This window comes from Rhineura floridana, chromosome 4, assembly GCF_030035675.1.
Source record: "Rhineura floridana isolate rRhiFlo1 chromosome 4, rRhiFlo1.hap2, whole genome shotgun sequence".
NCBI lineage: Eukaryota > Metazoa > Chordata > Lepidosauria > Squamata > Rhineuridae > Rhineura > Rhineura floridana.
In genome coordinates, this window is record NC_084483.1 from 144,774,696 (window position 1) to 144,801,872 (window position 27,177).

At 41.5% G+C, this 27,177-nt stretch overlaps 1 protein-coding gene across 3 annotated transcripts; it reads left to right on the plus strand.

Moving 5' to 3' along the window:
- Positions 1-538: 538 nt before the first annotated feature.
- SLC30A6 (solute carrier family 30 member 6) lies at positions 539-26,759 on the plus strand. Of its 3 annotated transcripts, none has more exons than XM_061624672.1 (14): positions 539-706; positions 2,549-2,635; positions 5,260-5,344; positions 7,179-7,221; positions 8,997-9,062; positions 11,002-11,082; positions 11,769-11,804; positions 14,652-14,746; positions 18,136-18,184; positions 19,749-19,868; positions 19,958-20,060; positions 22,128-22,175; positions 25,461-25,529; positions 25,744-26,759. In XM_061624672.1, the coding sequence occupies exons 1-14, from the start codon at positions 704-706 to the stop codon at positions 26,239-26,241; spliced, it is 1,383 nt and encodes a 460-aa protein (XP_061480656.1). In that variant the 5' UTR covers positions 539-703; the 3' UTR covers positions 26,242-26,759. The 3 variants fall into 3 exon arrangements, with proteins under 3 accessions (XP_061480656.1, XP_061480658.1, XP_061480657.1); XM_061624674.1 differs by lacking the exon at positions 539-706 and adding an exon at positions 749-956; XM_061624673.1 differs by lacking the exon at positions 539-706 and adding an exon at positions 1,000-1,113.
- The last annotated feature ends 418 nt before the right edge of the window (positions 26,760-27,177 follow it).

The following is a 27,177-nucleotide window of genomic DNA, read 5'->3' on the forward strand; positions in this document are numbered from 1 at the left end:
GATTTCCTTGTTCATTTCGGTTTGTAGCAGCAGTTAATTGGAAGTTTAAAAATGCACCCCAGGGAGAGAGTCATGGTATTAGGAAAAAAATCAGTCAAAGTTTGAACTGGGCCAACGGAGATCCTCAGCTAACCTCCATTTAGACTTGAGTACAGCTGCGATTCGATTCCAACGGAAGGAGGAAGTCGAATCTCCGGTAAAAGGGGTCGAGGTCCACTCAGCCTTCCATCCATCCGTGGTCGATAAAATGAGTACCCAGCATATGCTGGGGGGTAAAGAAAGGCCGGGGAAGGAAGTGGCAATCCCACCCCATATATACGGTCTGCCTAGTAAACGTCGCAAGATGTCACCCTAGGAGTCGGAAACGACTCGCGCTACAAGTGCAGGGACACTTTTACCTTTACAGCTGCAGCAACACTCCCCGCTTTAGAAGGCTCCTCTGTGGTTTCCCAGTTACTGTATTGTACTTCATTCGGAGATTGCGCGTGCGCAGTCACCTCTACCCGCTTGCCACCCCGCCGACGGAGGCGCTGCGGCATCTGGAGGACGGAGGCAGCGCGGGGACGAAGCCTTAGCGTCAGTTCCTGCTCTATGTTGGGCTCGGCCAATTACACGTCAGCTAATTTGACTTCCGCCTCATCTCCATGGTGACAGGAAGAGCCTGCCCTTTCCGGCCCCTTTGGGGAGCCACTTGTCCCTCAATATGGTGAGTCGCTTTCTTTTCACCCCAAAGGGGAGCGGGGTGAGGGACGAAGGATGGTTAAGGCCTTGGGCTCAGCTGGTGAGGCCAGCTAGCGCGCACGCGCAGATAAGATTTGTAGTGTTCCAGCGATGGGGTGCAGGGCGAGATTGCCTCTGGCTGGGGACCTTTCAGAATCTCATTCTGGCTTCCCAATTCTAAAAGGTTTTGTCTCTCTTCATTGGGTAGTTGCTAACCTTGACGTCACCTTTTAAAGGTAGAATTCTGTGCAGTGTGAGTTTTTTTTCCACAAAGGCACTATGGTGTCAGTGGTTATGGGGCTTGATTTGGAGCAAAGCGTAAAGTCGCCAGCTTTTGAACCAGCCTGTGTAGCTGTTCCTCTAATGGCAGTTTGAACTGCAGCAATTAGCAAGGTAGTTGTATTTCGCTCCATACCGTTAAAAAGTGTCACCTGCTGGTTTTTAATATTGTATTGTAAACTGCCCTGATAACTTGTTTGAAAGGCAGGGTATAACGTTTTAGTAATAATTAAATGTTTATCAAATTTATGTTGAAGAGAAAAGAGCTGGGTTTGGGGAGCAGTTGGCAATTTTAGTAAGGAAATATGGGTTCAAACTCTTTTTCAGCTATAAAGTTAAGGGATATCCCTGACCAAGTAACCATCTCTTAATATAACCATCTCAAAATCTTGAGGCCCTTAGAGGATGAGAGGGGTGGAAATGTGATAAATAGAAGTTATTAAGGCTGCAATCCAGTACATGTTTCTTCATAAGTAAGTTCCATTGGGTACAATGGGTCCTACTCCCAGGTAAGTATGTATTGGATTGAGCCTTAAAAATTCAGTGTGGGATGCAGTGACAGTGAGGACTTAATCTGTTGTAGGGGTTTCTAAACTGGTCCGTGGACCACTGGTGGTCCCCAGACTTCTTTCAGGTGTTCCACAGTGTGTCTGCAAAAATACATCTTTAAAAATTTAAAAATCATACAGCATGTTATGTTATGTTACATTTTATTTCTAGGCCGCCTTTCGGCCAAATAGGTCCCCAAGGCGGCTTACACACAAATCAAAATACAAATAAAAACAATACAATTTCCACAAAAAAAAAAATCAAACTAACAAAGTCCTAATATCTCTAAAAAAACAGGAGCAGCAAACCAAAAGCATTCATCTTCCTGGTAAAGGGCAGTCCCCAGAAAAACATCACTAAGAGCAGGGGTGGGGGGCAAAGCAGGTGGAAAAGCATGCCCCTTGATGGTCCCAGCACAGTCCCATCCCTGCAGCAGCATGTCTCAGTCTGCAGCTCTTTCTGATAAGGCCCAGGCAAAGGAGCGGGGCAAGGCAGGTGGAAATGCTTGCCCCTTGATGGTCCCAGCACAGTGCATTAGAGCTGCTACAGTAGGCAGAGAAATCATTTAAGTGGTCTGCCAAGAGCTTCAAGTGGTCTGTGGGAAGAAAAGTTTGGGAACCACTGATCTATTGCATTTCTACCTGTTATACAGCTCTTAAAGGCACATGAGCTTGCTCACAAATAGGTGGCAACCCTTGTAACTGCCTTGTGTTTATATATAATATATCCTGAAGAATTACCAGGATGAGGTTCTATATCCTCACTTTTTTCAAATTTGGGGCTTTCCCCCGCTAGTCAGTGTTAACTGCACTTGTTCCCTACATAAGTGTTGTGCTATCACACACTTTTCATTTGCAACAGTGGGTAACATTGATGGAACAACTTTCTTTGTAATAAAGAGCTGTGTTCAGAAATCAAGCTCATTTCATGGAAATATGATTGAAGAAATGGGCTGTAATTAAGAATTTGACAGATTATCACTATTATTTTTTGTTTGCAGGGGACAATACATTTATTTCGCAAATCACAGAGATCTCTATTTGGCAAGTTAACACAGGAATTTAGATCAGTAGCCGCTGATCGAAGGGTGAGACTTTTATCTTACAATACAGAAAATAACAGTGTATTCAGTAATACATCTTTTCAGAGAAATATCTGTTAACTTGCTGTGTTGTTTTTTAAAAAATAGCAAAATAGATTCCAATATATATTTGTTTATAGGACTCTGAATTTAAATTATTTTTCATTAGAATATATGACATTAATTAATGATTTTGTGCCGGCTTTCTTTACTATTCGAACTCATTACTTTGGTTATGTCATTGATCTTCTCTCCTACAGTGCAATCCTATATATGCCTACTCAAAAGTAAGACCCATTTAGCTCAGTGGGACTTACTCTCAGGTAAGTATGTATAGGATTGAAGCCTCCAGGGTGTTCACTTGCTGATCTCTGTATCATGGGGGGCTGGTTCACGCTATCATTTCCCCCTACATATGAGTAGCTACAGCTGTTCTTTGGCTACACAGATGCCATCATTTATTAGCGTGACCCAGGCTATATGACTATGTCCTACATTGGGGATATTATTGGACTACAACTCTCCACCACCCCTGACCATTTGCCATGCTGGCTGGGGCTGATGAGTTGGAGTCCAACAACTTCTGGAGGCACAACGTTAGTTATCTCTGTCCTGCAGGGTTTTTTTATTGCAATGGCTGGAAAAATGATTGTAGAAATGGTTTGTGGCCATTTCTATACATTAGCTGCATCACGCTAATGTTCCTTTGTGAACTGGTTCCTGAGTACCATTAGCTGATTTCTTTCAACCCATCTCCAGTGCCTGCTGCTTCACCATACTGCTCCTTTCCTCTCCAAATCCCTCCTTAAAATCTGCTTCTCTAAAACTTTGCTTGGACTTACATGATATGTCCTTTAACTGCTGTCCGTTTCACATGTTTCGTCTTCTCCTTACTTTTTGCCCAGTTCATTTTTTCCCTACCTTGTCAACAAACTGGATAATAGCTCTGTCATTTCTGTGTTTTGAACAGCACCTAGCACACTGTTAGTGCTAAGCAGTGCTAAATATTAGTTGGGAGAGAGGGATCTAAATATATTTCATAGCCAAGAGAGAAAAGGTCTTGCAAATATTCTTTTGCTTGGCTTTAAACAAGCCAAATAACTTTAGAGTTAATCTTTCACTATTCTGTTACCTCTTTTATTTCATTTAAGCCATTGTACTCTTTGCCCATATCATGAGACCCAAACCAGATCCTGGTTTATTAAACACATGCTTGGCCATTTGGCTAAAGAACAGTGGAAGGAAGGTGTTACCTTTTTTATATTAAACAGAGCATGCAGTAGAGGGAAGCAAAACTCTTCCCCTCTCCTATTAGTGTGGTCAGTGGTAGAGCACATGCTTTGCATGCAAAAGGTCCCAGATTCAGTCTCCAGGTCAAGCTGGGGAAAACTTGTTTTTGAAACTCTGAAGAGCTGCTACTAGTTAGTGTTGACCAGGATAGCCAATGTGGTACCCTCCAGACATCCTGGACTACAATTCCCATCATCCCTGACCATTAGCTGTGTTGTCAGGGACTGATGGCAGTTGAAAATGAAATCTGGAGGGTACCATGCTAGATGAATGGTCAGAATACTGCAGCTTCCTGTATACCTCGCTGCTTTCCGCTGCTTTGAACTGTTTTCCCCCAACTGAACTGTGATACTAGATGTAAGCCAGTATGGAGAAAACTGCTTATAGCAGTGAAATGCATATAAGAGGAGGGGTGAATTATGCTCTTTTCCACATTCTCTGTTTCATGTAAAAAGCTACTACCCATTTAAAGCCAAATAGGCAAGTTCTTTTATTTGTTTTATTTGTACCCTGCTTTTCCTTTCAAATGGAAGCCTAAAGTAGCAAACATCATATAAGAATGAATGCAAAAATATTGAAAAACCAGATAATATGAAAAAGCATGTAATAATTAAGACACAAATGTCTGGTTTTGCTCTTAGTGCCTTAATTAGATGAAGTTTTGCTAATAGCAGTAAGGAACAGGGACTGCTTTACTGTGGTATCCTCCTGGTGAAATTCTGTACTGTTGAAAGCGTACTCTGCAATATTTTAGGAAGATATAGACAGTTCTGTTTCAGAGGGATTTTTGGCTGAGATTTCTGGGATGTTTTCAACAATGTTTATGGTGCAAGTTGCCTGTCTTTGTTTAATTTTGTTTGGTTTTAATTTTATGCATACTGCCCTCTAAACTGGTGAGAGTCTCCTAGATCTCCATGGTTTTATAAAACTAGGGACAAGCACCCTGGCTGCATGCTCCTCCCTTGCCCATCTCCTTCTGTTCTGCCTTCTGTTCTTGGTTGATTAGCAAAATTTCCCAGTTTGGATGTAAAGCAGAACTCTGTCTTAATGCAAGCCAGAATCTATGCACTGAAGGTGGCATACAAGAGGAGAGAGGAGCATGCAGCCATGGCTTCATAAACTGTTTTTGAAGCCTTGGATGATTGTCCAATGTAATGTAAATACATTTGTCTAGAATATATCCCAGTGCTGCCTCTGAGATCAGCAAGGAAGTTAAAGCTGATGGTGGTATGAAAAGCTCATTCAAAATTGTACGTATGTGTTGCAGGTTTATAGATTTTCATTGCAGCTTTACTGTAATTATCTTGCTAAGTAGTCACTTTAATCATTGTCATTTACAGTCATGGAAGATCTTGCTGTTTGGTGCAATAAACGTAGTGTGTACTGGTTGCCTGCTTATGTGGTGCAGTTCTACAAACAGTATAGGTATGTTTCCGTTATTGCACTTACATGCTTCTGGATAGTAAATTGATATTAGTACTAATATAAAGAAGCAGTATCCTCTGTGTGAACAGAATTAAGCAGTTGATACAATAGTCGGATGAGTTTTAGATCTATGAGCATCATGTGATATCTATTGGTATCCATCATGTACTTTTTCCAAAATGTATTCTAAATAGTTTGAGCAGTCATTCTTCTAGTTTCTCCCCTGGAGTATTCTTCAGGTGGGGTTTATTCAGAATAATCCTACAATTGCTAAGGCTTTGTCTATTTACAGTTTATTGCCACGTCTGTACAATGAATGCTGCTTGATCACACTGGCACTGTTTGTGCTGAAAGTATCTAGGAATCTCTGGATCAGGCTATTTCCATGCCTTTAATATTTTCCAGTTTAAAGAGGGGAATATTTCCCACATTGGAAATGTTCATGGATCAGGATACCACAAATGGGATATTATGACTGTTACTTGAGAGTAGAGCTGTTCATGACCTTGTGTGCTTTATTGCCTTGGTTGCCATTTTTATTCTTAGGTTTTGCATGAACACGCCATTCTTGCATTGTGTGGTTTGTGCAGTGGTACAATTTATTTAGGTTTTTTTAAAAAAGTTAAATCTGTGGGTGAATAGATAAAATTATTCTAACATATATGGTACTCCTCTGCACGTAGTACACTCCTTGTTTCCTGGCAACAGGACACATCACACTGCTATAGGCCAGCGATGGGGAACCAGTGGCATTTCTGATGTTGGTGGACTGATTAAAACTCTCATCTTCTTGGCCTATGGGTTATACTGTCTTGAGGCTGATGGGAGTTAAAGGAAAGGGCTGTGGCTCAGTGACACAGCACACATTTGCATGCAAAAGGTCCCAGATTCAATCTGCAGCATCTCCAGATTGGGCTGGAAGAGAGCCATGGCTGATACCCTGGAGAGGCACTGCTAGATAGACGAGTGGCCTGACTTGGTATAAGGTAGCTTCCATTGTTCCTAACATCTGGAGGGTTACAGGTTCCCCATTTACGCACTAGGCATTGGCTTGAAGGATAGGAATAATGTTGCTCAAGATTCCCAAACTTTTTGGGCCCAGGAACACATCTGGAAATATAAGAAACTGTCACAGGCCTTTTCACAGAAAAAATCTGGAGATCTTTAGGACATCCCCAAACAGGCAAAACATTTAAACACCCTAAAACAAATAAACATAGACAAAAAAAGTAGGAACCCCACTGAAATAGGCACCCTCCTCTGAAGCTCCCCAAAAGCCAAAATGCTCATTTTTAAATAATGAAGTTTGGAGGGCCAGGGGCCTTGCAAACGCCAAGCGAGGTGTCTGAGGGCACCATGGTGCCTACAGGTTCCACACTGGGGACACCAGGAGTAGATCTTTCTGTAGCTTCTTGCAACTTCAGCTGTGTTCCAGCTGCAGTGGATCAGTCCCAGAATCCTAGGGCTTGCAGTTCCCTTGAGGTGTTTTGCAACCTACTGTTTGACAACTTGACTTGTGATTGTAAAGCAGGTGTGGGGACCTGTAGCCAAACAGATATTGTTTGACTCCAACTTCATCAGACTCAGCTAGCATGGCCAGTGGTCGGGGTGATGGGAGTTGTAGTCCAACAATATTTGGAGGGCCAAAGGTTCCCCACTATTATTGTAAAGGGATTATCTTTAGAAGAAATGGATTTATGTAGGTAACAGCAAAAAGCTTACTAAAATTTTAACCTTGAAAGTAAGCCTATATATTTTTTTGCAGGCAAGAAACCTTGAAGCTTCTTTATTATGTATTTATGTGAGAATAAAGTGTAAACCTTTTTTTCTACAGCTTTAACTGCATATACCTACCTAACAATCTTTGATCTTTTCAGGTATGTTTTACTTTTTATATCCTTGATCTTATTTTGTAACACTTCTTTTTTTGTTACACCCTTTGTAACACTTCCATGTAATGTATATGATACTTTCTTTAGTATCTAAAACAATAGATTTTAGTAGATATATTTATATTTAAAGATAAATCCTGCTTATGAGTAGGCTAACAGTGCAATCCTATACATGTTTCTTCAGAAGTTAAGTCCTATTGAGTTCAGTGGGGTTTACTGTGGGGTAAGTGGGTATAGGATTGCAAACTAAATATGTTTTCATTGTATTTGAGATGAATTTATAAAACCTTTCCATATCGCACCCAATCTCATAATAGTACTAGTGTACAAAGCCCTAAATGTCCTGGGACTGAAGTACCTAAAATACTGCTTCCCCCAATATCAATCATCTTGACCCTTACAATTGGCAGGAGAGGCCCTTGCTGGTGATGTGCATCTGTCCCCCTCATTATTAATGTTTTGGTGGATTAAAACTATTCCTGTTCATCCAGGCATTGTTTCCAGATACGTTGAAATGTATTAGTCATGAGGATATTTGGTTTGTTTTTCAAACTCTGTGTATTTTTATTGTTTACTGCCCTGGGACTTTGGGAGGATGGGAGGGGGATAATGATAATAATAATGTGTTCCCAGAGAGCCCATGTTCAGATGCTTCCAGCAAGACAAAATATACAGTTTTGTCATACTGGATGCCATCAAGATATGGTTAAGCATGCTTAAATCCTGTTGATGGCAAATGAATATAAACCTTTTATGAATGGCATCTGAGTATCTGGTGAGTTGCTCTAAGAACAGGTTTGATGTTTCTGCTTGAGCATTTTTGCTAAGATGGGATAAAAGATGCCTGCTGAAATTCTCCTGTTCACAAACTTATGCATGGGGCCTGTTGTGTGTTGAATTTAGGAACCATACATAACCCATGTCCCTCACTGCAAGCACTTGCTTGCACTGCTCCATTGATGTGCTGCATTTTTCTATTCTCAAAGAAAGGCCAATATAAGTTGCTGGCACCTCTGAGAAAAATAGGAAGTCTTCTGTTTTTGTGATCCATACCATATGTAGCATTACATTTGCGCCTGAGAGGACTCTGCAGCCTTTGCCTATTTATTTGCCCCAGAGTGCCAGCATTACTGGTGCCAAGAAGAGGAAATACACTATTTCCTTCAATGAAGACCAGTCCTTTTTGACAGGGACCACACACTGGGATTGTAATAAGAACATGCCTGCTGGATCAGTGGCCCATCTAGTCCAGCATCCTGTTCAGGCAGTGGCCTGAAATGCATATCTGCATTGCCTGTTTTGACCCTGCTGATGTCCCAATGACTGATTGGTGGTCCTCCACCCCTAGTTCTAACATTTGCTTTCTTGTGTATGTTTTGTCTCTTTCCCTTAGCTGTAAGCTTCCTTGCATGCTTGTTTGGAAGGCAAGGTTTTCAGCTTGCTAAATAAATGGCAAGCATTTTGCAATTCTTAACTGAGACTGTGAGTTGTGTCCAATGTTAGTCATACTCATGGTAGACCATGGAAGTCAATAGATGTGACTAATTGGGTTCACCAATTTCAGAGGGTCAGCAAGCTGGTTGGATACATCTGTCTACATTTACCAGGAAGTGAGCCCTTTTGAATAGTGGGACTGAAATCTCTGCAAACCTATATGGGATTGCATTGCCAGAGCAAATTTATAATCAAGTGTGTGTGAAACTGTGTTTTTAATAGCTAGATTTTACTTATTTGAATTTTCATTGCTTTTTTAAATTTAGCTTAATAACATGCTTAATAAGTTACTGGGTAATGATGAAGAAGCCCAGTCCAGCCTATTCGTTTGGGTAAGTTTAAGTAATATGTTGATATTTCATGTCCTGAAAAAATGATTTGTTCTTAAGAATGAGATAATAATAATAATAATAATAAACATTTAAGGGATACTTTTTTTAGTTGTTTCAAAGCCTGTTTATGAAAATGTGCAAACCCGTGCAGTGCTCTTCAGCCATATGTAAAGAAGTCTGGAATTTACATACAAAAATAGTATTGTGTGTAAGCATGTTTCTGCCTGAGAAATTAGTGCTTGAGACCAATATACTGTATACGTTTCCTTCAGATGTGGGGCTGCTAGCACAGGGATTGCCAGCCTGTGGGCTCATAGATCAGATCTGGCTCTGCTGCCATTTTATTTGGTCTCTGGAGGCCTTCCTCAAGTTTTAACCCATCTATGAGAAAATAATTTCCCCACAGTTTATCTTACAGAGCAAAGAAATTTAGAGATTCACTGTTTTATGTCACATTGCTCTTTCAAAGTTTATGAAAACAAAAACAAAAACAGCCAGATTGGCGGGTACAAGAGAGAGGGCATTCTCAGTGGCGGCCCCCACTCTTTGGAACTCCCTCCCACAAGATCTCCGGCATGCCTCTTCCCTAAATGTATTTCGGAAAGCCTTAAAGACCTGGCTTTTTCAGCAGGCCTTCGGGGTATCCGGGGAGGGTTAATTGATATAATTGTAATGCCTCCTACCCAGTTTTAATATTGATGTTGCAGATCTATTGTTTTTATTGTATTACTGTATTTTATTAATTGTATTTTAATAATTTTGTAAGTCACCTAGAGTAGCCATTGGCCAGATAGGCGACGAAGAAATTAAATTTATTATTATTAAATTTATTATTTATTATTATTATGAATATTGTCCTGGCTATGTCTGAGGCCACATTCACTATTATTCCACTTTAAACAGTCATGGCTTCCCCCAGAGTATTCTGGGAAGTGTAGTTGGTGAAGGGTGCTGAGAGTTGTTAGGAGACTCCTATTCTCCTCAGAGAGCTACAGTTCCCAGAATTATCTGGGAAGAGGGACTGACTGTTAAATCACTCTTGTAGTTCTCTGAGGAGAATAGGAGTCTCCTAACAGCTCTCAGCACCCTTCACAAACTACACTTCCCAGGATTCTTTAGGGGAAGCCATTGCTGCCTCACAGTGGAATAACAGTGGAATAAATGTACAAATGTGAATGTAGCCACAGTGTATGTACTCAGTATCTGTGAAGTCTTTACTGCTCCTGAGGGGGTGGGGTCAGCTAGTGTTGCAGAATAAACCTCCATCCCCTGCACTTCTTTCTGGATCAGGGTTGGCCAGCTGTGGTCCTGGAGCTATTTTACCCGACAACCTTACCAAATTTTAATTGGATGTGGTAAAAACCTTGCTCATAGAACCACCTGCAAAAAAAAAAAAGGAGAAAATATTTGCAAATGTAAGACAGAATTTTTCTAACATGTTGCTGTTTGGTGTTTGCATCTAATGGCATGTCTGTCCCTGGGCTCATACAGTCCATAACTTTGAAGTACTTACTTTATGACTCTCTTGAGGTAGCCAGTTTGTGGCAAAATGCATTTTCGGCAGAATTGTATAGCTCCAAAGAATATAAGTTGGCCATATGCGGTAAAGATAATAAAGTAATTCCTGAGCATACAGAACTTCTGTATCCTTCCTAGCAAATGCCACTCACTTTTACTTGTTTTTTTTTAATTAGAAAAAAAATGGCAAATAGAATAATTAGCCTGATAAATTACTTTTTAAGACTTTCTTGCTTGGAAGCAAGTTCCTCTGAATATGGTGGGAATTTACCGCCTGACAATACTTGTCTGTTCATGTAGATTTTTAAATGTTTTAAAACAGTATAGAGGAAGGCATGGCTACTTAAAGTGGACTAATAGTGGAATAAATGTACAATGTGAATGTGGCCAGAGTGCATGTACTCTGTATCTCAAATTTCAGGTTTGAGAGATTTGAAGTCCTAGCAGTATTTGCTTCTACAGTTCTGGCACAGCTTGGAGCACTTTTTATACTAAAAGAAAGGTAGGAATATTGATTGCACTTATGACTGATATGTAACAAGGGGAACTAAATAATTTTCAAGAGCTATAAGATAATTTTTTTAGCAGTAGTTCTAAGTGATGGGTATGATTATTTATTTACAGCAATCTTGATATGCTCCTGTTTTTTACTGGAATACATAAATCTGATGCATGACTAAGGTAGCGATCCTTTGGTCCCTGAGAGTGTCCCTGGGGCCATAGGAGTCTTCAGAGAATCCTTCTTGTAGGCAGAGAAAGAGCCACCCGCAGAGAGGGAGGTCCAGTCATGGGTCCTCTCTGCAGCAGCAGCAAAGGCTGTTTCTGTTTCTGCCATTGGTGCTCCAATAGCAGAGAGGGCAAAAGGCAGGAGTTCCAGGGGCATGTCAGGGACAGATGGGATTTGCTGGATCTGGAGCCCTCCCCCTGACCAGTCCAGGAGTGGGGTGGGGATAAGTACACAGGCCCTGAGATTAATTATGCATTTTCTGTTCTTGAGGGAGTGGAGGAAGAAAAACTGACAAGTCCCCATTTTCTGCCCTGCCAGCATGAGCCCAGAAGGGCTTTGGATTTAACTTTTCATCCTCCACTGTACCTCCCTTCTCTGCCCAGTAGGTATTACTCTGTAACAGATGTCTTAAAAGAAAAGTTAACGGTTTCCTGTAAAACTATTATTGTTGTGTCTTGTAGTGTGGAACGGTTTCTGGAACAACCAGAAATTCACACGTAAGTGCTTTTAATATGCAAAAGTATTAAATCAAATATTTCTAGAATAAAGTGACATTACTAATGCAGTGTTAATTTTGCATAGGACAGAACTATGAATAAAGCTTATGCTGACATGATATTGAGGCCATTGGCAAAACTCCATTTGAATTTAATGGCTCTGGATTGTATTTGTAGTTATAGATTAACTTGCATTGTTAGTAGTGGGGGGATATTTTTTAAAAGATTGTTATAAATTTTCTGCTGAGGATGTAAAACTCAGATATATAGGAGAACTGTAATATATATTGTATATGTCTGTCTTAAATTTTAGCTATCAGGATAGGATTAAAGAAATTACTTTTCTCTTTCAATAAAAGCTGGTTAAATATAAAAACTAATTGGAATACCACTGAAAAACAGGATGATAAACAGAGTATGGGGGGGGAAAGAACTGGCTAACGTAGCTAGTAATTGTACTTGGTAATATATTATCTTGGACAGATTGAGATGGTCCATCCCCAGAGCCACTGGAATCCTCTGGATTCCTGAGTACCCTGGGGGAGTTTCCAGTAAATAGAGCAGGTGACCCTGTTGACACCCTTGTTATGCTGTGGAACAATGAGATGTGTCAAGCTCTTAACATGGTTGCCCCTGTGCACTCTTTCTGGCATTGTGGAGCCGGTTTGCACCTTGGTACACTAGCGTGAACTAAGAGCAGAGAAACAGGCTGGATGATAGCTAGAGCACAAGTGGCAAAAGACATGCTCTGAGGCTGATTGTGCACAAGTAAATGCATCATAACTACACCTACTGTGTGACGGTGAGGGCGGTGAAGAAGGCCCACTTCTCTGCCTGCATAGTATCCTCAAGAAGCTGTCCAGTGGAGCATTTTCATATTGTCAGGGCTCTGTTAACATCAGCTCCAAGAAATGGAGTTTTAGACCCTATGAAACCCACTGTGAATTGTTTGCAAGGGTAAAGTTGCTCACCTCCGCAGCAATCTTGATGCCCCATCTACATCTACTGTAGTCCTCAGTGAGGTTTCCAGTACAGCATCTGCCACAACTTCTTGAGATCAGTTTCAGTTGATGCGGCCTGATGATGTGAACAAGGTGCTTGCAACGATGTGGCCAGCAACATGTTCTCTTGACCCTTGCCCTTCTTGGGTTATTAAAGCTTATGGAGGAGATATGACTGAGTGGATCCAGGGTGTGGTCAATGTATTGTTGTGGAAGGGAGTGGTCCCAGCTACCCTGAAAGAAGTGGTGATCCTACCACTCCTCAAAAAGCCCACCCTGGATCCATTGGTTTGTGACAACTACTGCCCGGTTGCAAATACTCCCTTTTAGGGAAAGTGCTTGAGAGGATTGTGGCACAGTAGTTGTGAGTACTTTTGGATGAAACAATCTGAGCAGTTGTGAGTACTTTTGGATGACCCTTTCCAATCTGGGTTCAGGCCTGGCTATGGAACTGAATTGGCCTTAGTTGCCCTGATGAATGACCTGATATCTCCGTGGCTTTTGATACCATTGACCATGGTATCTTTTTGAGTTGACTTGGTGAGATGGGTATTAGTGGCATTGTTTTACGGTGATTCCAATCCTATATCCAGAGTCGTTTTCAAATAATAGGATTGTGTGATTGTCTTTTGGCCCCCTGGTGGTTGTGCTGTGGGGTGCCACAGGGTACCATCTTGTCCCCAATGCTGTTTAACATCTATATGATGCCCTTGGGAGTGGTCATCAGGAGATTTGGGGCAAGAAGTCAGCAGTACATTGATGATACCCAGTTCTATCTCTCTGCAACATCTGAATCGGGAGAGGCCATGCAAACCCTGGGCCAGTGCTTGGACTCTATGGAGGGATGGATGACAGCCATTAAACTGAGCCTGAATTCTAGCAAGATCGAGGCCCTGTAGGTTGGTGGTTCCCAAGTTCAGATAATGGGTCAATTGCGTGCTTTCAGTGGGATCATATTTCCTCTGAAAGAGCAGGTTTGTAGTCTAGGGGTGCTCCTGGATCCATCTTCGTTGCTGAAGGCCCATATCACCTCAGTGGCTAGGAGTGCCTTTTACCAGCTTCAGCTGATAAGACTATTGCAGCTGTTTCTGGACCGGAATAGCCTGACCACTGTTGTCCATATGCTGGTAACCTCCAGGCTGGATTACTTTAATGTGCTCTATGTGGGGCTGCCCTTGAGGTTGGTCCGGAAGCTGCAGCTGGCACAAAATGTGACAGCATGACTGCTCACTGGAGCAGGGTATCGCCAACATGTGACACTGCTGCTGAAAGAATTGCACTGGCTGCCCGTTAGCTGCTCGATCAAGTTCAAGGTTCTGTTTTTGGTGTATAAAGCCCTATGCAGCTTGGGACTAGGACACCTGAAAGATTGTCTTGCCCCTTATATACCCAGTTGATCACTGCGCTCTGCAAGTGAGGGCCTCCTGCACATATCTTACCAGGAGGTCCGATCCACACAACATAGGAAGCGGATTTTTAGTGTTGTGACACCAACACTTTGGAATTCCTTCCCCTTAAATATTAGACAGGTGCCATCTCTGTTGTCTTTTTGGTGCCTGTTGAAGACCTTCCTCTTTGAACAAGCCTTTTAGGAAGTGACCTTATCCCAGTCTGCGTCTGTGCTGGAATTGCTTTTTAAGATTTTTTTTTAAGTTGTTTTTTAAAGATGTTTTGTTTTAATATGTTTCAAACTGCTTTTAGTGTTTTTGTTTGCCTCTCTGGGCTCCTACTGGGCACAAGGGTGGGATATAAAATAATAAATAAAGAAGAGGGTGGGAAATAAATTTAATAAATAAATAAAATAAAGTTGAGTCAATTACATACAATCAATTCCTTTCCTCTTTAGGGGCCGATTGTTGGTTGGTACCTTTGTGGCACTCTCTTTCAACCTGTTTACAATGCTTTCTATTAGGAATAAACCTTTTGCTTATGTCTCTGAAGGTACGTAATGAATAAATGTGGAAAAACTAAAATGAGTGAATATTCATGAGTTCCCAAACGTTTCCTGTTAGCTGCCATTATTTGTGGCTGCCACTTGAACCCCTTCCCTCCCCCAAATATTGTAGAGTGCCTGGTGGAAAGGTGGAGTGTTCTCTTATTTGTGCTGAAGAAGGTAAGAACATCAGGAGTCTTTCATACTTGAAAGAAGTTCCTGTTCATTCTTATGTTCTCCAAATTGCACTGCAAACGTGAGCTGTGTTCTGGTGATCTGTGTGCTGTTGGGTGTCATTACCTGCCTGAAGACCAGGGGCACTTGTTCCTGGCAAATGGACTTGTAGGTGCCTCTGAACAATAGTTTTTTACATCTAGATGATGATTTATATAAGAAACAGTTATGGAAGGTCTGTACATTTTAAGTATTCAGTTTCAGATGTAGAAGCTGACCTTTATCAGGGGCTACAAGAAAAACAATACACTATATTTAAATACATGAGAGTAAGTAATCGTAAATGTCAATGAAGAATACAGGATTAAAATACAATTGTTTCATCCAGAAAAAATTAATGAAATTAAAACTGCCTGTAGAGTTGTAATACTAGTGTTTAACGTGTTGGACTACGGCCTGGGAGACCAGGGTTCAAATCCCCACACAGCCATGAAGTTCACTGGATGACCTTGGGCCATCCCAGCCTCAGAGGAAGGCAATGGTAAACCACCTCTGAATACCACTTACCATGAAAACCCAATTCATAGGGTCGCCATAAGTCGAAATCGACTTGAAGGCCGTCCATTTCCATTTTGAAAAGATGTAAATTGAAGACATCCAGGTCTATTTATTGCAAAATGTAGAGATATTGATGTTTCTGTTTGACCATTAAGGAGTTATACATGACTATGTAAAAAAAAGGAGGAATCGGCTGAAATTTTTATTATCTATAAAAGGGAAGGAAACTCGTAATTCCACATTAAACCTACAAAAAGTCAAAGTTTTTAATTCTAATATCCATGACATCTCTTTTCTTAGGATGTTGTTATCTTCTGTACGTAATTTTTCAAAAACCCAAAACCTGAAGGAGAATGATTAAATTCTAGGAAATGCTCAACCAGGGGAACCCCCAATTTTTTCTGATATTGCTAAGGTGTTCACCTATGTGATTTTAGCCATTCTATAAGTTTCCCCCACATTTTATTTATTTATTTTAAAAAAAATTATCCTGCCCTTCTGCCTGAAAATAGGGCCCTCAGGGTGGCTCACAACAGAATCATACACAATAAAAACACAAAAACATTAAAATAGATACAAATACATAAAATACAGTTAAGAAATCTAGGGGAGTGATATTAAAAGGGGACAAAAGAGATAAAGCTAAAAAGGAGGGAAAATAAAGTCAGATTCAGGCTATACCTTCAATTCCTCCCAAAGGCTCTCCGGAACAAGATGTTTTTCAGAAGTCTCCAGAACATCATCAAGAAGGGAGCAGAGTAGGTTTGTTGGGGTAGGGTATTTGTTGGGGGCCATGACTGAAAAGACCTTCTCCCATGTGCCTGCCAGTCTAACATCTTCCATTCCAGGCATGCAGAGGAGACCAGAGGCAGCTGATCTTAAATCATGGGCAGGTACATATAGGCATAAGCGGTCCCTCAGATACATTGGTTCAAGGCCAGTTAGGGCTTTAAAGGTCAAAAACAGCACTTTGATTTGGGCCTGGAAACACGTTGGGAGCCAGTGGAGTCAATAAAGCACAGGGATGATATGATCTGTATGCTGTGGTCCAGATAACATTCTGGCTCCCACATTTAGAACCAACTGCAATCTCCGAACCATTTTCAAACTCAACCCCACATAGAGTGTGTTACAGTAATCAAGCTTCAGTGTCACCAATGCATGTGTTACTGTAGCCAGGTCAACCACTTCCAGGAATAGGGGCAGCTGTAGACCAGTTTGAGTGTGCCAAAAGCACTCCTGGCTACCGCAGCCACCTGATATTCAAGCAGCAGGGCAGGATCCAGGAGGACTCCCAAACTGGATCTGTTCCTTCAAGGGGAGTGTGACCCCATCCAGAACAGGTTGCAGCCGTATCCCTGGCACAGCTTTCCACTACACCAGCAACATTTCTGTCTTGTGTGGATTAGGTTTCAGTTTGTTAGCCCACATCTAGCCCTTTACAGCCTCCAGACACTGGTTTAGGATGAACATTCCCTCCTTGCAATCAGGTGGTAGGGAGAGATAGAATTGTGTGTCATCAGCATATTGATGACATTGTACTCCAAATCTCCGGATGACATTTCCCAGTGGTTTCATACAGATGTTAAAGAGCATGGGAGACAGAATGGAATCTGTGGGGCCCTGCAGGCCAGCGGCCAGGGAGTCAAACAGTAATCTCCCAGCACCATTGTCTGGGACCTGTCTGCCAGGTAGGACTGGAGCCGCTGTAAAATGGCGCTTTTCAGCTAGACGCCCCATGGTTGATGGTATCGAAAGCTGCTGAGAGATCCATCAGCACCAACAAGGATGCACTTCCCCTATCTGATGCCTGGCGTAGGTCATAAACCAGGGCAACCAAGGCAGTCTCTGTCCCGTGACATAGATTTTCTGACAAGTGCATTGAATAGCATAGATTGCAGATGCAGTGTCACATGTGAGAAAATGTTTTAAAACATATTTTCTATGGTTGATAGGATTTTCAAACTCTCATCCTACATGGGTGGTGCCCTTTAGGTTCATTTTTATCTGGTAAGGTATGGGAATTAGATGGTTTGTGGTCCCTGGATTCGCTTTTAACTGGAATGTCCCTCATATTGGTTTTCTTGAATTGAAATCATAGGTTTCTTCTGGCAACCAGGAAGATGGTTTACACAATATGCCAGTATCTTTTTATGCTATTCTGATGGCTCTGATGGCTTTAGCTTTTCTATTGCTTGTTTCCTCTTTTTGTATTTTTTTATTGCTATAAGCCACCTTGTATGACCATTGCTCAGAAAGGCAACCTAGAAATATTTTAAAATGTTTTTTAAATAAGTAAATATCTGCAGCTGAACCTTGACTTGCACCAGTGTAACATTGTATATTGGCCAGGATCAGAACTCTATCAAGAGTACTGATGTGGAAAGAATACCATAGCTGTGCTGGCACAATAACTGAGTTGACCTGGAGCAAGGATACATATATTCCTATTCCCTTTATGCAGGCCTGATGTGGGATTGTACTTGCAGTTTTTTAAAAATGTGTCTTGTGTATTTTATTGACAGAGTATTCACAACCCTAGGCATAATAATAGTGTCCCTGGGAGGGGTTTCTAAAGCCGCCTTTGGCAGAGTACAAATACTAGCTGTACCTGCTTGAAGTTGTACCATGTGACTTACACAGTACTGTGTTGTTTTTTCTGTAGCTGCAAGTACAAGCTGGCTTCAGGAACATGTTGCAGATCTCAGCAGAAGGTAAGTTAAAAGGATGGCATGCTACTTATATATTAGGGATCAGCAACTGTCAGCCTTTGGCCAAGTCTGCCCCTCTCCCAGCTGCAAGTGAAAGGCAAGGGTTATACAGAAGGAATAATGTGGCCATGGGCCTTGCTAATAGTGCACTTTGACAAGACATGGGGTGCTTTTGACCTGCCACCCTACTCTCCCTACTAAAATGGCCTTCCTATAAAATTAGTTATTTAGTAGAGAGACACACAGTTTAGAAGACAAGCAAGGCGATTCCTGTGTTTTGCTAAAGTATTCAGTTGTGGTGGTCTGTTTGCTCTAGTTTTGTGTAATGGTTTAGAAACTTGACATGCTTGCTAAACCAGCTGTCTTAGACTTCCAACCGGTCTCTGGAGAGGAAGTTTCCAGGAAAATGTTTCAGGTAGCAAGTAAATTAAAAATGCTCAAATAGAAGCGGAAATGTATGCACCACATGTTCCTTCCTATGCTAAATCTTCCTAGATTATTTTGAAATATCCTTCTCTGAAGTTAGTTGGACAGTTTCTGCTGCTTGGCTGCGTGCATGCGTGCGTGAGAGAGAGAGAGAACAAACACAACCCTTTTATATTTCCTGATATGACTCCTTTTTATTCCTCGGCTTTGCTGCCATATCTGAATCACTTCTATTTTGTTTCGGAGCTCTGCTCTTTTGCAGTGGGAGTCTGATCTACTGATGTGTCAGTCTTCCTACCTTTTTTGTTCATAGCCACTGTCTCCGAGAAGGGAAGTTTCGTGTGAATATTTTTTTTAAAATTTGAGGAAGCTCCCCGGCAATTTGTCCTGCAGTCACAGTAATGTGAAAGTGTTTTGAATCTGTGAGATTTGATAGTATTTGACTCTGCTCTGATTGCCATACCTTGCGTCTTGTGAGTGGGTGTAAAATCAAGCAGAACCTAAATGCTCTGATTAACTTTGATTCTGTCATCAGTTCTTGAGGCTGGTGACAGCCTTTGTGTTAGCTTCTTGAAATACATATATGAGCAAATGAGATGCTTCACCCTGCCCACTTCCATATAAAAAAAACAGCCTTGTAGTAGGGCAGGGTCTTTGTCCATCTAATCCAGTTCTGTCAACACCATCTAGCAGCAGTTCTCCAGAATTTCAGATGGGTCTGTTTCCCATCATGTGCTACCTGATCCTGGAGAATGATGCCAAGGGCTGAATCAAGAATCATCTGAATGCAAGGCATGTGCCACTAAATAAACAAGTTATACTTGGGATAGCCGTCATGTAACTGAAAAAGCTAAAACCTTTTTGAAACCTTTTATAGAAGCTGTGAGGAAATGCATGTGATTAAAATTGAACAGCTTTTCCCTTGATGTTGTTTCAGAAGATGGTCACAAGCCGTTTGGATATGCTCCAGTCCCTTATATTGTTTCCCTCTATAATTGAACAATAAGGCTCACAACTGGGCCAATCGCAGCTCCCTGTCTGCAGAGGGCTGCTGTGAGAGCTATCACTGTACATATAAATAGGGTGTGTTGCTTTTTAACTTGATGTTTCCACTGCCATGTTATTTCTTGCTTTCTTTTAGTTTGTGTGGTATAATTCCCGGACTGAGCAGCATCTTTCTTCCACGCATGAATCCTTTCATCTTGATTGAACTTGCAGGGGCTTTAGCTCTTTGCATTACGTATATGCTAATTGAAATTAAGTAAGTTCACTTGAATTTAAGAAAACCTTTCATAGATACTGAAACTGGGAAACAGGTGAGCCCTCTAATGTTACACATGTTTCTTTCAGTAATTATTTTGCTGTTGATACTGCCTCTGCTGTAGCCATTGCCTTGATGACATTTGGTACCATGTATCCCATGAGTGTCTACAGTGGAAAAGTATTGCTTCAGGTGAGCCAGTAAGAGGCGACTTTGTGATTGCATTTTTCAGTATAGCCAACATTGGCATCCCCTGCTGAATTCAGAAAAAAAAAGCAAAAAGGGCAAAAGTTATATTTTAAACTATATCTGATGCAATTATAAGTATATCATAGAATTTCAGTTATAGACAGTGTTGAGTTTTGGTTTTGAATCTGTCACTTTTTAAAGAATGCACACATTTTGGCTCTCACTTTATGAAATGCTAAAAATGTTCCTGATCGAGATAACCTGGCCACAGTTTTACATGGTCTAGTAAACGCCTGTTTGGATTACTGTAATGTGCTTTTTGTAGCGCTGTCCTGGAAGACTGTCCAGAAACTGCACCTGTTTTAGAATGTTGCCACTAGAGTTTTAACACGTTCTCCAGTGAGGAGCTATGTTGCACCTATTATGTGAGATCTGCACTGGCTGCCTATGTTACCAGGCTCAATTTATGATGTTATTGTTTATATACAAAGCCCTAAATAACATGGGGCCTGGATACAAGATGGAGCACCTCTCCCCTTATCAACCAGCCCACACTCAGATAATTGAAGGGACCTCGCTCACAGTCCCAGTGGTGAGTGTGGTGTGCCATGCTGGGATGCGAGACAGGCCTTGCCTGGTAATTGTGGCCCAATTCTGGAATTCCTCCTAGGAGGGCAGATGGCATTGAATTTGTCACTGATGGCTTTCCATCGTTTAGTTAAAATGTCTTCTTTCCCCAGACCTTTGAAGGATCTAATTAGTCTTTTCTGGAGTTTGGGTGCTCTATTGTTGTAATTTTTTATTTGTTTTTATGATTATATCTTTTAAGACCATAGAATAGTGCTGTGGGACCATCTGGTGAAAAGCAGGCTACACATTTTATAAATAAATACATTTTTTAAATATTTAATTGTATATATATTTAAAAGCCTACTGGGGGGTGGGGAGTCTAATGAGAACTGAGCATGTTCATGGACTCCGGCAGCCACAGAATGTTGAGTGTTAGTTAGGAAAGAAAACCAGGATGGGGAAGGGATTGAATGGCGTCTCCTAGAAGGAGTGCATAGCTAGCTAGCTAGAGCACTGAGCAAGAACACTTCTCTGAAGATATGAGGATACGCTCTTAACTTTTTTTTTTTTGCCATCCCACTTGCTAGTCTGTAGTGCATCCACAGCAGAAGCAGCTCACTGGGTGGGACAGAGCCACTATGCTAGCTTCCTGGCTGTGGGTTGCTGTTGATTATTAGGACAGGAGGTTGGTGTGGTGCAAATGCACAGGTGGAGGCAATCAGGTGCTCCTGCTGGTGCGATTGCACTGTCCTCCCTGCCACCTCACCCCTCTCCCTCCTGGTAAGCAACAGCAACCCACCTGCTGGGAAGCTAGCAAAGTGGCTCTACCCCTTCCAATGAGCCACTTCTAATCCTCAGCACATGCTACATCCCAGTAAAACTCAAAGCTTAGTGGCACACCTTTTCTCATGGCTGCCTGTATGGTACTCAGTAAAAAATGGAAGTCTGTTGATCAGTTCACAATGGAGCAGTGGTATCAAAAGAGTGTGGCACATCGCATTGATAGAAAAACGTAACACATTAACTTGGAGCCATGAAAGAACAAACTGATCAAAACTCATTCTATGCAATTTGGTATGTTTTTATTCAGCAAATTAACAAGGACACTGTTCAGAAACTGCTGCTTCCTCAGTGCTTCTTTTAGAAAAACTTATTTTAATTCTAATATGTTAGCCATTCCCACTCACAGATTGTAAAACAACTAGCCAGCTGGTTACTTGATACTTCAATTGCTTAAATTTCAGCAGCACTGTCACAGTTGATTGTCTTTTGCATGTGTGAGGAACCTTTGGCCTTCCAGATCTTGCTGAACTACAGCTCCCATCAACCCCAGCAAGCATGGCCAATGGCCAGGGATGAAGAGAGTTGTAGTTCAGCAACATCTGGAGGGCCAAAAGTTTCCCACACCTGGTCTTCTGTATTGCTGAATGATTTAAAAACATTTTTTTAAAAAATCTGTGGCAGTTTTTGAACACAACTCACGATTTTTTGTTTTTCCAGACAACACCACCTCATGTGATTGGACAGCTAGATAAACTTCTGAGAGAGGTAATTTAGTTTAAAATGCTACATTTGCATCTAGTGGCCAGGACCACGCCTGCCCCAGTGAATGCACAAGAAATGCTTCTGTGCTGTGCGTGCATGTGTGGAAGGGGCAATATTTCCTTAGCTTCTAATATTGGTCTCTCAGTTTTCTGTATATATAAAACATGGTGCTTTTTGTTAGAACTTGGTAATCAGCATCTGTATAGGTAAAAAGCATCAGTGTGAATGTCTCATAATTTAAATCTCTTCATCATTCCCAGTGATCCCATTGTTGATATTATTAATTTTATATTATTTTGTATATGCATTGCATCTATTCAACCACAAAATAAAAAGTTCACTTGTAAATATTGAACTAACAAATTAAAATATATAATAGAATGATCAGATAAATCTTATGGGAATGTATTGAACGCTACCTATATGTAAGTGGAACGGCTGTTTGAAAACTGCAATTGGTGGAAGTATAAATAGACTTCCATTCTGATCTTATGCATGTTGACATAGAAGACACATTGATTTCATGGAGGCTACACCATGAAATGGCTGCCAAATTGAACAAGTACCATCGTTAAGGTACCTGGGAGTAACTTTCCATTCTACGGGATCATGGCAACTACAAACTAAAACTGTCATTACTAATGCACAGAGGAACATTAAGGCTCTCCTGTCCTTTTTTTTCACCAAAGGTGGGCAACATGTTCCCTCTGTCATACAAGTCTTTGTTGCCAAAGTTATCTCACAAATGACATGCGGCTCCCAGATTAGTGTGTATGATAAATACACACCATACGAAGTGATCCAAACCAAATTCCTGAGGATGATTTTGGGTATTCCATCCTGCGTCCCTAATGCCTACCTTCGCCTGGAAACTGGGCTTCCCTCGATAGAGGCCCGTATATGAAACAGATGAAACGGATTATTTGGATCCATACCAATCGGGTTTCAGGACTGGACATGGAACTGAAACAGCATTGGTTGCTCTAGTTGATGATATGAGGAGGGCATTAGATAGGGGAGAATTCACCTTTCTTGTCCTCCTCGATCTCTCAGCGGCTTTTGATACTGTCGACCACAGTATCCTTTTACATCGCCTGGAGGAATTGGGAATAGGAGGCACTGTACTACGGTGGTTCCATTCCTTTCTTTCCGACAGGCATCAACAGGTAGCATTGGGGGAGGAGGTTTCAGACCCTTGGCCTCTCAATTGTGGTGTGCCACAGGGCTCTATCCTCTCTCCCATGCTATTTAATATCTATATGAAGCCGCTGGGGACAATCATCAGGAGATTTGGGCTGCAGTGTCACCAATATGCAGATGACACTCAGCTCTATCTCTCGTTTAAATCTTCACCAGAGTCTGCTGTGGAGACCATGTCCAAGTGCCTGGAATCTGTGAGTGGATGGATGGGAAGGAACAGGCTGAAGCTGAATCCTGATAAGACTGAGGTGTTACTCGTGGGAGACAAGGGAAGGCTGGGAGATGTTGACCTGGTGTTCGACGGGGTGAAATTGCCCCTGAATGACCAGGTCCGCAGCCTTGGGGTTGTTCTTGATTCCAAGCTGTCCATGGAGGCTCAGATTTCGGCAGTGAGCCGGGCAGCTTGGTATCAATTACACCTCATTCGTAGACTGCAGCCATACCTTCCTGCTCATCAGCTCCCACTGGTGGTACATGCCCTGGTCACCTCTCGGTTGGATTACTGTAATGCGCTGTACGTGGGGTTACCCTTGAAAACGGTCTGGAAATTACAACTTATACAAAATGCTGCGGCTCGACTACTTACAAACTGTCGCCGCTGGGAACACATCACCCCAGTGTTGTTCGACCTACACTGGCTCCCAGTTATTTTCCGGGCCCAATTCAAGGTGTTGGTATTAACCTTTAAATCCCTATACGGTCTCGGCCCAGTTTACCTGATGGAGCGCCTCCAGCGCCACCAACCATGCCGCCCAACAAGATCAGCCACACAGGACCTTCTCTCAATCCCGCCAACTAAAACAGCTAGGTTGGCGGGGACAAGAGAGAGGGCATTTTCAGTGGCGGCCCCCACTCTCTGGAACTCCCTCCCATATGACCTTCGGCATGCCCCTTCCCTGAATGTATTCCGCCAAGCTTTGAAGACCTGGCTCTTCAGACAGGCCTTTGGGACTTACGGGGAGGGTTAAATTTTTACGACGAATAGCCTACTACTCTGTACTGGAACTGTTTTATTGTTTTTATTGTTATATTGTATTTTATGATGTATTTTATTATGATGTAATGTATTGTTGTTAAATTGTACGTCGCCTAGAGTGGCCATTGGCCAGATAGGCGACCCACAAATTAAATTATTATTATTATTATTTTTATATGGATACTTAAGTTTAAGTACTGGTTAAAACTCCTGTTTCTACCTGTGGGTCTGGCCCCTCTTGTCCTGTCAGATGTCTTCCAGTCGAGGTGGAAGAAAACTTTAACTATGAAACTTTCCAGTCTAGGATTTTTGGCTACTGCTGTGCTTTTGTTAGGCCATACCAAGGCGCTGGAGGCAATCTCTCAACGAATCCTCGACACTGAACTCCAAAATCATTGTTCTCGACCAGTGCCCAATTTTGGAGTTATACCTTGCCCTGGACCCTTTACCCCTGTGTGTTACTTTTCTTCCCTTCCTACCCCGAGGCTCCGGAAAGGATTCACGATGGCCAAGTTTAATGTACTACCCTCGGCCTTTTTAGATGGCAGATTTAAAAAAATCCCCTATGCCGAGCGATTATGCCCCTGTGGAGTGGGTGCCGTAGAGACTGTGGGACATGTTCTATTGGACTGTGGTTTTTATAATGATCTCCGACACACATTGATCACCCTGATCACACAAAATCTCCCAGGCAGGGACACTGCTTTCCATGTTGGATATCTTTTATCTGACCAAATTTCGCAGGTCACAATTAAGGTAGCGAGATTTTGTGCTGCTGCTATTTCACTCTGAAGAGCACAATTAACTCAACTGCCAATACAGACCTGAGTTTGGGTTTTTAGTGATTATTTTTATCCAAAAAATGTGTGTCCTGTCATAATTATCTGTTTTATGATTATTTGACCCTGAGTGTATTTAGTCTGGTCTTTGACCGTAATAAACTACTACTACTATTACTACTATTACTACTACTACTACTACTACTACTACTACTACTACTACTACTACTACTACTACTACTATTAACACAGCCCTTGGGGTTTTATGAATAAACTATTAGAAACATTAGTATGTAATACTGTTTTTTTGTAACATTGTATGTCTTGAATTAGGTTTCTACTCTGGATGGTGTCTTAGAAGTTCGAAACGAACACTTCTGGACATTGGGATTTGGTTCTCTGGTATGTATCACACCACCAACAATAATGACTTTGGTCCTTAAAATAAAGTATGTTTTTAATCATGTCACTCAACAGGTAAAATTCAATGGTTTCTGATGTAGACAAAGATTATGTACTATATATTTTTTAAAGTATATTTGTCGCACACAGACCAAACAGCCTACAACCTTCATGTACAGGGGAGTGATAAGCTTATTTTCTACTTGCTTTCTAGGCTGGATCAGTGCATGTGAGAATTCGAAGAGATGCCAATGAACAAATGGTACTTGCTCATGTGACCAATCGGTTGTATACATTAGTGTCTACATTGACTGTTCAGATTTTCAAAGATGACTGGATCAGACCTACCTTGGCCTCTGGACCTATTACAACCAATATGCTGAATCTTTCAGACCATCACATCATTCCAATGCCACCTCTAAAGACTGCAGAAAACTCTAACGCTGCTACATCTACTCCAGCTAAACCAAACAGTCCACCTCCAGAATTCTCTTTTAACACACCAGGCAAAAATATGAATCCGGTCATTCTCCTGAATACTCAGACAAGGCCCTACAGACTAGGCTTCAACCATGGAGCAGTACCTTACAGCAGTACCTTCACTCAAGGATTTGGAGTCCCTGGGATGGGGCCAACCCAGGGATTCAGGACTGGTTTAATAAATGCCCCCCACAGATATGGAACTGGCCCTCGTGGTCAGTCTAGGCCCTAATAAACTATTTTCCATATTTATTGTTTATTTTTCAGGTATTTTATTGTTCACTTTTTTCTACAAGACTATTTGAATTTTCTAAATGACTGGGATCAAATATTTCCAATCATGCAAATGTGTGGTCATGGTTTCATGTAATATCTCATACAGTTATTGCTCCCTGACTGTAAAAGTTGTAACTTTACATGCAGTGAGCTTACTCATATTTTATTGCTGGTTTCGTAAAAGATTCCATTATATATTAATGGAACTCCAAAAAACAACAAATTTGCTTGAGAGTGAGATTCTGTATTGTTTTCTCAACCTGATGATGATGATGAAGAGAGTGCTGTCTATTAGCAAATTTCTCTAAAATTTCTTTGCCTGTGATGTAATCATATGATCATTTTAAAAAGTTATTTTTCCTTAATTGGAACAGTGTGTATCATATGAAAATGAGCATTTGGAGGTCCAACAGAGGTCCTGAAATCCAATAAATATTTTATATGACTGCCAGGTTTACAAGAGGTAGCAACTCACTATTGCTGATTCGTTTTTATTTTTGTCATCTGTGTTTGACACTATTTGCCAGTATCCAAAGGGCAGTATCCAAGGAAGTGCTTCCACCAGTGCAAGGAATTTTGGCTGTGTGATGGGACTTCCCCCATGTGCCCCCTAAATATACTCTAGGGGTTCCCCTACCCCTCTGGACCAGATATGGGGGACATGCAGGGAGAGGGGAGGGAGAAGTTTCATTGTGCAAGTGGAAATCCTTGCGCTAGCAGAAGCAGTTAGCATGCTGACCAAAGTATTGATCTTAGGGTACTGATTTTAAACTATTATTGATTCTATTTGAAGAGTTCAGAGTAGGACCATTGTGTATGGGATGGATGCTTTGGTGAATCCATAAATTAATCCTTAAATATCAGGATGCTGTTGAAAATACCTTTTTAAAAA

Bases quoted from the DNA above. Each gene is read 5' to 3' on its own strand.
- SLC30A6 (XM_061624672.1), top strand. The intron at 14,747-18,135 runs GTACGTAATGAA...TTTTTTCTGTAG, and splicing joins TTTTGCTTATGTCTCTGAAG to CTGCAAGTACAAGCTGGCTT. The intron at 20,061-22,127 runs GTGAGCCAGTAA...TTGTTTTTCCAG, and splicing joins GTGGAAAAGTATTGCTTCAG to ACAACACCACCTCATGTGAT.